Genomic DNA, 12,852 nt, shown 5'->3' on the forward strand with positions numbered 1-12,852 from the left:
GACTACAGTTCCATGCTCTCGCTGCGAACTACTATTTTAGGCACGGGTGTCTCACCGGAAGCCACGAAGTTTAATTTTATTTAATTTATATAATGTAATTGTTACTAACTCTCTTTTTGTGTTTGTTCAGTTATAGTCAAAGCATTCGAATATTTACAAGAATTAGAAATAATAATTTAAGAAATCGATTTATTTGATCCAAGGAATCGATTCTTCGATTAGTCGATTAAAGATCGCCATAGCTACTTTGCCTTTCCATATTGGGGATAAATCGGTATACTTACTGTACTCTGTGGGATAAATTTTAAAATTAAAACAACAACTTGACAACAACAGTCAAAACATTACATAAACGTAAAAAGTATTACAAAAATGATAAATAAGTGAAGAAGCTTTTATATATTTAATTCATATAATACATTAAAAATATGTCCGTAGACCGTAAAAAAGGTTTCCCTGGCACAGAGGTCTTACGAAATATTTGGAGAAGAAATAGTCAAAAGAAATCACTCAAATATGGTTTACCGTTTATTATATTTATGATCGGAGGATCTTTTGGCTTAAGAGAATGGACGCAGATAAGGTAATTTACTTTAAGATAAAAATCTAGTAAGGTATTCGAAAAATACACAGTAAAAACTGGTTAAAAACATCGTGGGCAAAGAGAATTTACTGCACCAAATATAGACTTAATAACACAAATTACAAATAGAGTTTACATAGCTTACTAACAAACAAACTCAATACATACTTACACACAGACACATAACACTCTCCCACACGTAACACAAATTCACATATTTAAACAATTCATGAAATAATTCAGAAGTTAATGTACTTGCCATCTTACAAACTTAAGGCGAATATATATATAATATACTATACAATAATAGGTGCCAAGAATTATTAAATATAGAGAATAGAATTATTAAATATAGAATATATTAAATTTTAATATATATATATATATATATATATATATATATATATATATATATATATATATATATATATATATATATATATATATATATATATATATATATATATATACTAAATTTTAATGTATAAGATATATATTTCTTGGCACCTAATATTGTATAGTAAATGATTACTCGAAGGGAATGGTGCTGATAGCTGAAATGGCTATAGGCTATGCCTAGTTGGGTTACAGATGCTAATCTCATTACTTCTGATATTGTTGCCACATTATCATTGTAATATAGTTCTGAGTTTGTGAAATAAAAATATTATTATTATTATAAACATGTTCATATTATTAAGAAACTAGCTGTGTCCCGCGGTTTTACCCACATTGATTTGAGGAAAAAATAGCCTGAAATTGAACAAAAAATGTTACCAACCGTCAATTATGTTGTTTCAAAATTAAAGCCGTCATATAAGTATATAATTGTAATAATTAATTAATTTAAAAAAACAAAAGCAATAATACAATGACAGGCACAATTAACTGCCCAACCTGTATTTCTTCCTCTTTGCAGAAATCGTTAAGTTTGAACATTGAAAGTTATCATTAAGCAATAAAAACAAATAAAGATATTGAAAAATAAATGTTTTGTTATGAATAATCCCTCAAAAACCCCATTCCACAAAAAAAGATCGACTATAATTTTTAAATTTTACTCAAAGATGTCAATACTTCCTAAGAGTTAATTTTTAATAATGGGTTTTACCACCTCAAGCTCTAATGACTTCTTGAAGTCTGTTTGGAAGTCAGTCATAGATGCATGATGTCCTAAATGTCGGACTGGGGGATATTGTGCCACTCTTCTACCACAACTGTTTTAAGCTCTCCTAGGGTCTTAGGCACTGGTAATCTTGTTTGAAAACTTCTGTAAGATTGTCCCAAATGTATTCTATGGGATTAAGATAACTACGTGCCGGCCGTGGTAAAGTTTGAATTCCGGCCTCGTTAAGATACACAGTGACGGACCAGCAACATGGCACTATATGTGGCATGTGACTGTATTTTTTTTAGTTGTAGATGCTGGTAGAGCAATCAATTATCTATAAAATGATATATAATTTATGTGAAGTAATTGGGAGGTTCTTTCAGCATTGGGGTTCTACTCATTTCTTCGCTATGAATGAGAAAATGAAGCTATTTAGCCTATTATACTTTTATATAATGCTTTTTAGTTATGAAATCATTAAATAAATTATATTGTATTGTATGAATGTGTTTTTTTCTTTATTTAAGGAGTTTTAGTCCATAAGGACTACATCACTCCATAAGAACTCATGCTACATATAAGAAAACCTCAAATAATATTTTTTAGGTATGGCTTAGTGATAGTCTTTCTTGACTTATATTATCTGTAAGATATAGATCCTTAAAGTGTATTTTTCACAGCAGAATTCTTAAATAGCAGAGTCTTTGTTACAGATACCAATTTTCTAAGGTTAAAGGTGTGAGCAAAGATGAAGCAGAAAAGATGGGCCTTCACAAAGATAAAGAAGTAACATTAGAAACTGCTTATGAAGAAATAAAGAAACTAGATATTGATAATTGGGAAAATAAAAGAGGTCCAAGGCCTTGGGAACAAAATGAGAAGAAATGATTATATATTATATTATTATAATTGCTTGTGGAAACGGTAGCAATGTTAATGTGTTTGAAATTTAGAATTAAGATAAAAAAGGTTAAATAAATAGTACTATAAAATCAGTTTATATTATTTAAATAAACAAAATACTTACCCTTTTAATACTAATAATAATATTACCTTTAAAACAAATGATGTTTGTCAAAATTAAATATAAAAATATTGAATCTTCAAAAATATTTCAGGTTGATGATTATGAGCTATGGCAAAAAAATTGTTCTTAAAACTGGATTACAATGTTATTTAAAATAAAACCACTTTAGTGTAGTGGTGCGTATGCCGTATCGGCGGTGCCTTAACACCGACGGTCGTGGGTCCAATTCCCGCTCGGAGTGGATATTAATTTGTGTTTACAAATATTTACTTTCGGTCTGGTTAGTCCTTGTGGATCTCCTCACCATGCCTCGGAGAGCATGCATTGAAGCAATATGGTGGATTAAGCTTAAAGTTATTTAAAATACTAGCTGCCATGCCAGGGCGAACTTAGTACCTATCCTCGTATATTTTATATTGTTAGATTTTTTTGCCAATTTTTTTAAGTATTCTTTTAAACAAACCTTGTCTTGACAATATCAATCACAAAAATTGTGTTTGCTTGCAAACGAAAAAAAAACTGACTTCAATCACATCATCAAGTAATACAAAATAAGTACCTACCTAGAGAAAAAAATAGTCTAGTAAATCCGAGTTATCAAAAATTACTCGAAAAGTAGTCATTAGATCTCGATCAAATTTTGTTGAGATTGTAGGACAAGCATTAGCTTTTAGCTTTCGATTAAAATAAGAATCATCAAAATCGGCATACCCAGTGAAAAGTTATGCGGTAGGTTATAATACAACGTAGGTCGACGAAAAAGTAGTCAAGTAAATACGCATTAATAGATATAACTCGAAAAGCACTTCTTATTAATCTCAATTTAAATGAAACGGGACCACATGACACACAGTACCTTTCGATTAAAAAAAATCATCGAAATCGGCCCACCCAGTAAAATGTTCTGAGGTAATAAAATATGAGTAAAATTCATTTTAAAAAATAGAATCGAATTGAGATCCTCTTTTTTGGACAGTCGGTTAAAAAAAGAAGTCTTGACTCGCAGTGGAACGTTACCAATTAAACAGTCGCTTAGTTGCGATTTTTGGGATCTATAGATTCAACCCATCTATGATTCAACCATGGATGCAAATACTTTAAAATATGAAGACCAGAAATTGCGTTCGCACTTCTTAAGTGTACCTATTTTTAATTATTTACACCTATAAGATTCCCTGCTGTATTTTCTAATGTTTTTTTCCTGTGGAAAAAACTATATAAAATGTTAAGTTCCATTAGAGGTTCCTGATAGATCTATCTAGATCGAAAAACACCCAGATAAAAATTGTATTTTAACGTATCAAATTTGAATAAAGTATTTGAAATCCCTGTTTCAAACACAATAGTTTACAATAACTTCCCATCAATCATTGTTTTTTTTATTTTAATCTATCTGGAACTTTCAGCAGGGTTACGATTATTATTTATCTTATATTAGATTATGTTATATGTAAGGTGTATTAAGTATTGACGTATTGTCTAAAGATAACAAAGAAGTGTACAGTACGAAGCTATAATCTTATTAAGTTGTTAACTTGTTACCTTTATTTTTAACCGACTTCAAAAAAGGAGGAGGTTTCTCAATTCGACCTATATAATTTTCTTTTAATGTATGTTTGGGTATAATTTCGTCGCTTATGAACCGATTTTGATAATTATTGTTGGAAAGGAGATATCCAAAGGGTGGTGCCATGATAAGGAATTGATGATGGAATCCCAGAGAAATCCAGGGAAACTCTCGAAAATCATAGTGACGACTAGTGCATTTGTTAATTTTTTTCATCAACTTACGTTGTATTAATTGTCTATGTAATTGAAGTCGGTTTTTTTTTTTTCGTTTGCGAGCAAACAATTATAGAGTCACAAAAACAGTACCGTAAAACCTTACAAGATTGCCCAGCTTATCTGGGTTTGCCCAGCTTATCTGGGTTTGCCCAGCAAGGTACTTTTCACAAATATTTTAAAAATTGCCACGATTTGTTTGCTGTGCTTAATTTTTAAAGTATGAAAAAAAATTGAATATGGCTCCTTAAGTAACTGATTTTTCCTTACGTCACTTCAGTTGGCTATTAAACTGTGTTGAAGTTGGTGGTATATTTTGCGGGCCAAAATTCGTGTGAAATACTTTCTTTAAAACTCGAATTGTAATAATCCCAGGTGGGCAAGTTTTTGACCATTGTTAGCTTGTGATAAATATACAGGAAAAATCGAATATCCGATGCGAAATCTCTCTTAAATTCAAAAATATGATGGTGGGCAATGTCAAATTAGTTTTTCTAAAGTAGTTGTTACAACTTTGCCCACCAAAATATTATCGTTAAGGTTATCACCTCAATGTTAAAATTGAATTCGAGATATGTGGATACTTATTTTTTTTTACATTAATTTCGAAACTACCTAAGTATATACCTAAATAGTGATTTTATAATCCTTTGTTTTCATTAATTTTGTTATTCAATATTGTAATCAATACATGAGCTAAAAATGAAAATTTTGTTGAAAAAGTACATTGAATGTATTTGCAACATAATTAGGCTGCAACATGATTTTGGGTATTTGATAATTTCGGTGAAGTTATTTATTTTTAAATTTATCTTAGGATGCATAATACTAAGCCTCAAAACACAAGAAAGAAAAGAAAAATATTAGGATAGGCATACCGAAATTATTCAGAGGAAATGTTAGATTTAGCGGTTGACATGGTAGAAAATAACAGGATGTCAAATCGGAAGGCAGAAAAGAGGTTCGGGATCTCTCGATAAACGGTGTTAAATAAAGTTAAGAAAATTCACTTAAAATCACTTGAAGAACAAACCAAGCTCACTGACGAAGAGAAAGAAAATTGGCAAACGTGTTGTTAGCTCCAGTAGATTATGGCAGCCCCATGACTAAAATGGATGAAAAATTGTTAGTCTATAAATATGTTGCAAAATTCACGGACTGATTTGTTCGATGGAAAATTACCCAGTAATACGTGCATGTACTTTAGACAACTGCAAATTGTATGTTAATTCAAATATTTTTAGATTAATGTTTAAGAGCGAAATAAGTCATAGTAACATCAAGTACGTCACCGTACTGATTAGTAATAAAAAATGTGACAACCCTTGTTCATCGTTTTATTTATATGAAAAATCACAAAAAAAAAATTTTGACTTTGCCCACTCAAATTTGACAGGTAATATAAATAAACTTTTAGTCTTAAGATCCTATAATAGATTAAGCATTTTTCTAGAATTATCCCTAAATCTGGTGTTCTTATGGTAGAAAATACCGAAGTTAGAAAGTTTTCCGCAAAATGGGCTAACTTGTAAAAAGTACTATATATTTGGCCCGGTGTCCAAATAGAGGTTTTTGGCACACAAATATTCATTATCTTGATATTATCATAGAAACTCTGCAAAGAACACTACATTCACCAATTATGTAGCGCAATAACACATTAGAAATAGTATTATTTAAAAAAATATTTAAAGTTGAATTCAAATTCGCGAGAAATCTGGGCAAAGTCGTACGTAGTTAGTAATATTTTAGTTTTACAGTCGTTTTAGTAATATTTTAGTTTTACAAACGTCATATTATACAGTCGTGTGACTAATATTACGTCACTTCCGTGATATATTTTTCTTACGGTTTTAGTATCACATTTTTTTCAGTTCGCTCGCCCAGCCAAATGTCAAGAATGCCGTAGGGAACTTTTTCCAAAATACATTTTAGATATCAATAGCTAAGTAGGTATTTTCGGTCAATGACATTTTTGTTGTTTAAGTAGGTAAATAATAAACGCTTATCAAATTGTTGTCATAAAAAAACAATATAAAATTTAACAAAAGCACTTATGTTCCTTTAATTAACCACCCTGCTGAAAATTCCAGATAAAAAACGATGATAACATTGAACGGGATATTCTGATCCAAATTAAATTTATTTTATTGCTTTAGAATATTAAATAAAGCTTGGTGATCATAAATAGTCCATAGGCTGTTAATCGCCGCATGAAAAAGGAACGGTTAAAATAAAACGTGGATACTGCGGGTTCCTAATTTCATCAATTTAATGATTTAGCAGAAAATGAATGACTAATGACTTGTTTTGTACGCCTTACTTGTTTTGAAATACATATAAAATACGTCACAAAGAACTTTTTTCGCCCACGTTCCAGAACAATTTCCCTGTATTCGCTATTTCTACTTTGATAGAGAATTAGAAAGAGACAAAATGTGTGTCGTTAAACTTCGGAGTTCATCGTCAACTTATTGATCGTTGTCGTTGGCGTCAGATTCGTAGTATAAAAAGAATTGAAACGTTGATTGCGCATTTATTCTCAAAGAAGAACTCGTTTTAAAAAGTGAAGTGAAGGTGTTTTGATTTTTTTGGAAAAGAAATATTAAATAATTTGGTAAGTTTAATATTTTAAAATAATAATAAAATCATGTTTTAAGAAAATAGTATTTTAACACTAATAAATATCATAAAAGTATAATATGCTTCCAGCGCCATTTTGTTGAACATGCATATAACTACTTTATAAAGCTAAGACGCAATGATCTTAGTTAATTTACACATATTCTGCTAAAATTTTGTATGTGATAAGTATTAAAAACTATTTAATGTCAAATTTGTATCTAAAAAGTACGTAGATAATAACTTATGGTAATGACTAATATTAATTCAATATTTGATGTTGCGTAGAATTGCACAATATTATAACATTATGTACCTATAATACCTAATGCAGTTTTATTATTCCAATCAAAAGTATTTTGTCATTTATTTTTGTGAATTCTTTTTTTCTCCTATTTTTTTGTGTTAATCTACCTTAAATAGTCATGAAATAATTTGCATTTGTTAATTATAAAACAAAGTGGTACTGCAGATATTAGTATTTTCTATAATAATTTAAACATAATTATACTAGCTGACCTGGCGAACTTCGTATCGCCTTATTTGTTCTTAAATATAGTAATTACATGTCTATAAAATTCTTTCTAGTTAGGTCAAATTGTATATGTGTGCTAATTTGATTTAAAATCAGTTAAGTAGTTTAGGAGTCCAACGCGGACACACAAAGTGACGCGTAATTTATATACATTAAGAATATTACAATTATAGTGTCCATAATTTATTACAGATACCTTAATATAATTAGTCTCAATTTATTTATCTTTTAATTAATAATTTTATAGGAACTCTGTTAAACTTATATTACTATTGACCATTTCAAAATGTTTTTAGCTTACGACCTTTTTATATAATGCATACTGTTGTATATAGTATCTATGTAATGTTGAGGTTATAAAATAAAAATTTCTTACCTCGCTAAAAAGTCCTCTTAAAAGTATAGCTAAAAAGTTCTCTCTATAGTTTCCTTTGATGTAAAATTATAAAATGACTAGCTGACCTGGCAAACTTCGTATCGCCTTATTTTTTTTCTTAAATATAATAATTACATATATCAAAACAAAATATACCAAATCTTTCAAGTTGGATCAAACTGCACATGGTGTGCAAATTTGATCAAAATCGGTTAAGTAGTTTAAGAGTTCATCGTGGACAAACATTGTGACACGAGATTTATATATATTAAGATTATTATTAACAGATTGCTTTGTGTTCTGAATATTTTCTAAATACCTTCAACCTTGATAAATTGGAAGGTCTACTGGACATCAATGAACCTTAGCTATAATTGAGAAAGGTCTTAAATAATCATTTTAATTGTGATGTGTATCACAATTTATTTTCATACTTGTATTATTAAAAGAGAATCTTATTATTTTAGTTACTTTTTTTACAAGTAAAAACAATATATTTTTGAAATTGAACCTTTTGTTCTACCATAATTATATAATAGGTAGTATAATAATTCTATTCAATATCATAGATTATATATTTAATGTAGTCACTAGTTATTTAACGCCGAGTTGCACGAAACAAAATTAAAATGTAAGTAGAGATTAAACTAATTTAATCACAAGAATTTCATACAATTCTTGCGATTAAATTAGTTTAATCACTACTTAAATTTTAATTTCTTTGTGTGCAACTCGGCATAAGTAGAGTTATGTAACACAAATCTCTAGCATCAATTAGAATATTAAAACATTTGAAAATATCAAACGATAAAACTAAATTGAGTTTTGTTCATATTAATAATGGTACATCATATTCTTTGTTGCAGATCATCATGCAAATTTTTGTGAAGACTTTGACTGGCAAAACAATCACATTGGAAGTTGAGCCTTCCGACACAATTGAAAATGTGAAAGCTAAGATTCAGGATAAGGAAGGTATTCCCCCAGACCAACAGCGTCTGATCTTTGCCGGTAAACAATTAGAAGACGGACGCACACTCTCTGACTACAACATTCAAAAGGAATCTACTCTGCATTTAGTATTACGGCTGCGAGGTGGTATGCAGATCTTCGTCAAAACCTTGACAGGCAAAACGATCACATTGGAAGTAGAGCCTTCTGACACAATTGAAAATGTTAAAGCCAAAATTCAGGACAAAGAGGGAATTCCTCCAGACCAACAGCGTCTCATCTTTGCCGGCAAACAGTTAGAAGACGGGCGCACGCTCTCCGACTACAACATTCAAAAGGAATCTACTCTGCATTTAGTATTACGGCTGCGAGGTGGTATGCAGATCTTCGTCAAAACCTTGACAGGTAAAACGATCACATTGGAAGTAGAGCCTTCTGACACAATTGAAAATGTGAAAGCTAAGATTCAGGACAAGGAAGGTATACCCCCAGACCAACAGCGTCTCATCTTTGCCGGTAAACAGTTAGAAGACGGACGCACACTCTCCGACTACAACATTCAAAAAGAGTCAACACTTCATTTAGTATTACGTCTGCGAGGTGGTATGCAGATCTTCGTCAAAACTTTGACTGGCAAAACGATCACATTGGAAGTTGAGCCGTCTGACACAATTGAAAATGTTAAAGCCAAAATTCAAGACAAAGAAGGAATTCCTCCAGACCAACAGCGGCTCATCTTTGCTGGTAAACAGTTAGAAGACGGACGCACACTCTCCGACTACAACATTCAAAAAGAGTCAACACTTCATTTAGTATTACGTCTGCGAGGTGGTATGCAGATCTTCGTCAAAACCTTGACTGGCAAAACAATCACGTTGGAAGTTGAGCCTTCTGACACAATTGAAAATGTTAAAGCCAAAATTCAGGATAAAGAGGGAATTCCTCCAGACCAACAGCGTCTCATCTTTGCCGGCAAACAGTTAGAAGACGGGCGCACGCTCTCCGACTACAACATTCAAAAGGAATCTACTCTGCATTTAGTATTACGGCTGCGAGGTGGTATGCAGATTTTCGTCAAAACATTGACAGGTAAAACGATCACATTGGAAGTTGAGCCTTCTGACACAATTGAAAATGTGAAAGCTAAGATTCAGGACAAGGAAGGTATACCCCCAGACCAACAGCGTCTCATCTTTGCTGGTAAACAGTTAGAAGACGGACGCACACTCTCCGACTACAACATTCAAAAAGAGTCAACACTTCATTTAGTATTACGGCTGCGAGGTGGTATGCAGATCTTCGTCAAAACTTTGACTGGCAAAACGATCACATTGGAAGTTGAGCCGTCTGACACAATTGAAAATGTTAAAGCCAAAATTCAAGACAAAGAAGGAATTCCTCCAGATCAACAGCGTCTCATCTTTGCCGGCAAACAGTTGGAAGACGGGCGCACACTCTCCGACTACAACATTCAAAAGGAATCTACTCTGCATTTAGTATTACGGCTGCGAGGTGGTATGCAGATCTTCGTCAAAACCTTGACAGGTAAAACGATCACATTGGAAGTAGAGCCTTCTGACACAATCGAAAATGTGAAAGCCAAAATTCAGGACAAAGAGGGAATTCCTCCAGACCAACAGCGGCTCATCTTTGCCGGTAAACAGTTAGAAGACGGACGCACACTCTCTGACTACAACATTCAGAAAGAATCTACTTTGCACTTAGTATTGCGTCTGCGAGGTGGTATGCAGATCTTCGTCAAAACCTTGACAGGTAAAACAATCACATTGGAAGTTGAGCCTTCTGACACAATTGAAAATGTGAAAGCTAAGATTCAGGACAAGGAAGGTATTCCCCCAGACCAACAGCGTCTCATCTTTGCTGGTAAACAATTAGAAGACGGACGCACACTCTCCGACTACAACATTCAAAAAGAGTCAACACTTCATTTAGTATTACGTCTGCGAGGTGGTATGCAGATTTTCGTCAAAACCTTGACAGGTAAAACGATCACATTGGAAGTTGAGCCTTCTGACACAATTGAAAATGTGAAAGCTAAGATTCAGGACAAGGAAGGTATTCCTCCAGACCAACAGCGTCTCATCTTTGCCGGTAAACAGTTAGAAGACGGACGCACACTCTCCGACTACAACATTCAAAAAGAGTCAACACTTCATTTAGTATTACGGCTGCGAGGTGGTATGCAGATCTTCGTCAAAACTTTGACTGGCAAAACGATCACATTGGAAGTTGAGCCGTCTGACACAATTGAAAATGTTAAAGCCAAAATTCAAGACAAAGAAGGAATTCCTCCAGATCAACAGCGTCTCATCTTTGCCGGCAAACAGTTGGAAGACGGGCGCACACTCTCCGACTACAACATTCAAAAGGAATCTACTCTGCATTTAGTATTACGGCTGCGAGGTGGTATGCAGATCTTCGTCAAAACCTTGACAGGTAAAACGATCACATTGGAAGTAGAGCCTTCTGACACAATCGAAAATGTGAAAGCCAAAATTCAGGACAAAGAGGGAATTCCTCCAGACCAACAGCGGCTCATCTTTGCCGGTAAACAGTTAGAAGACGGACGCACACTCTCTGACTACAACATTCAGAAAGAATCTACTTTGCACTTAGTATTGCGTCTGCGAGGTGGTATGCAGATCTTCGTCAAAACCTTGACAGGTAAAACAATCACATTGGAAGTTGAGCCTTCTGACACAATTGAAAATGTGAAAGCTAAGATTCAGGACAAGGAAGGTATTCCCCCAGACCAACAGCGTCTCATCTTTGCTGGTAAACAATTAGAAGACGGACGCACACTCTCCGACTACAACATTCAAAAAGAGTCAACACTTCATTTAGTATTACGTCTGCGAGGTGGTATGCAGATCTTCGTCAAAACTTTGACTGGCAAAACGATCACGTTGGAAGTTGAGCCTTCTGACACAATTGAAAATGTTAAAGCCAAAATTCAGGACAAAGAGGGAATTCCTCCAGACCAACAGCGTCTCATCTTTGCCGGCAAACAGCTAGAAGACGGGCGCACACTCTCCGACTACAACATTCAAAAGGAATCTACTCTGCATTTAGTATTACGGCTGCGAGGTGGTATGCAGATCTTCGTCAAAACCTTGACAGGTAAAACAATCACATTGGAAGTTGAGCCTTCTGACACAATTGAAAATGTGAAAGCTAAGATTCAGGACAAGGAAGGTATTCCTCCAGACCAACAGCGTCTCATCTTTGCCGGTAAACAGTTAGAAGACGGACGCACACTCTCCGACTACAACATTCAAAAAGAGTCAACACTTCATTTAGTATTACGTCTGCGAGGTGGTATGCAGATCTTCGTCAAAACTTTGACTGGCAAAACGATCACATTGGAAGTTGAGCCGTCTGACACAATTGAAAATGTTAAAGCCAAAATTCAAGACAAAGAAGGAATTCCTCCAGATCAACAGCGTCTCATCTTTGCCGGCAAGCAGTTAGAAGATGGGCGCACTCTTTCGGATTATAACATTCAAAAAGAGTCCACTCTTCACCTCGTTCTCAGGCTACGCGGTGGTGGCATTTAAAAATATTGAAATAAAGTAACATTTTCGGAATTAATTTTGTATTTTTATTTCCTCAAAATTTGCCTTAATGTAATTATTAAAATTTTATTTGTTACAATTTTATTTGATTCCAGCACTTACTCGCGACTTCGCTCGTATAGACATTGATTAACAGTTACAGACGTGGAGTGATTATCCATTTAACAAAATGATTTTCTAAAAATAATTTTGCTTGTATATTACATTTGTTATTTTGAATAATTTCAAATTACTTCTATAAAGACATAGTATTAAGTAGTCTATTTTTA

At 33.1% G+C, this 12,852-nt stretch overlaps 2 protein-coding genes across 2 annotated transcripts; both read left to right on the forward strand.

Moving 5' to 3' along the window:
* Positions 1 to 248: 248 nt before the first annotated feature.
* On the forward strand, positions 249 to 2,686 carry LOC123659306 (cytochrome c oxidase assembly protein COX16 homolog, mitochondrial). The gene is made up of 2 exons (XM_045594552.1): positions 249 to 583; positions 2,408 to 2,686. The coding sequence occupies exons 1-2, from the start codon at positions 429 to 431 to the stop codon at positions 2,580 to 2,582; spliced, it is 330 nt and encodes a 109-aa protein (XP_045450508.1). The 5' UTR covers positions 249 to 428; the 3' UTR covers positions 2,583 to 2,686.
* Positions 2,687 to 7,014: 4,328 nt separating this feature from the next.
* LOC123658808 (polyubiquitin-C-like) lies at positions 7,015 to 12,599 on the forward strand. Its single transcript, XM_045594108.1, has 2 exons — positions 7,015 to 7,120; positions 8,903 to 12,599. Exon 2 carries the CDS (start codon positions 8,909 to 8,911, stop codon positions 12,563 to 12,565), a length of 3,657 nt encoding a protein of 1,218 aa, XP_045450064.1. The 5' UTR covers positions 7,015 to 7,120; positions 8,903 to 8,908; the 3' UTR covers positions 12,566 to 12,599.
* Positions 12,600 to 12,852: the final 253 nt, after the last annotated feature.

Source organism: Melitaea cinxia, chromosome 13 (genome assembly GCF_905220565.1).
Source record: "Melitaea cinxia chromosome 13, ilMelCinx1.1, whole genome shotgun sequence".
Taxonomy (NCBI): Eukaryota; Metazoa; Arthropoda; class Insecta; order Lepidoptera; family Nymphalidae; genus Melitaea; species Melitaea cinxia.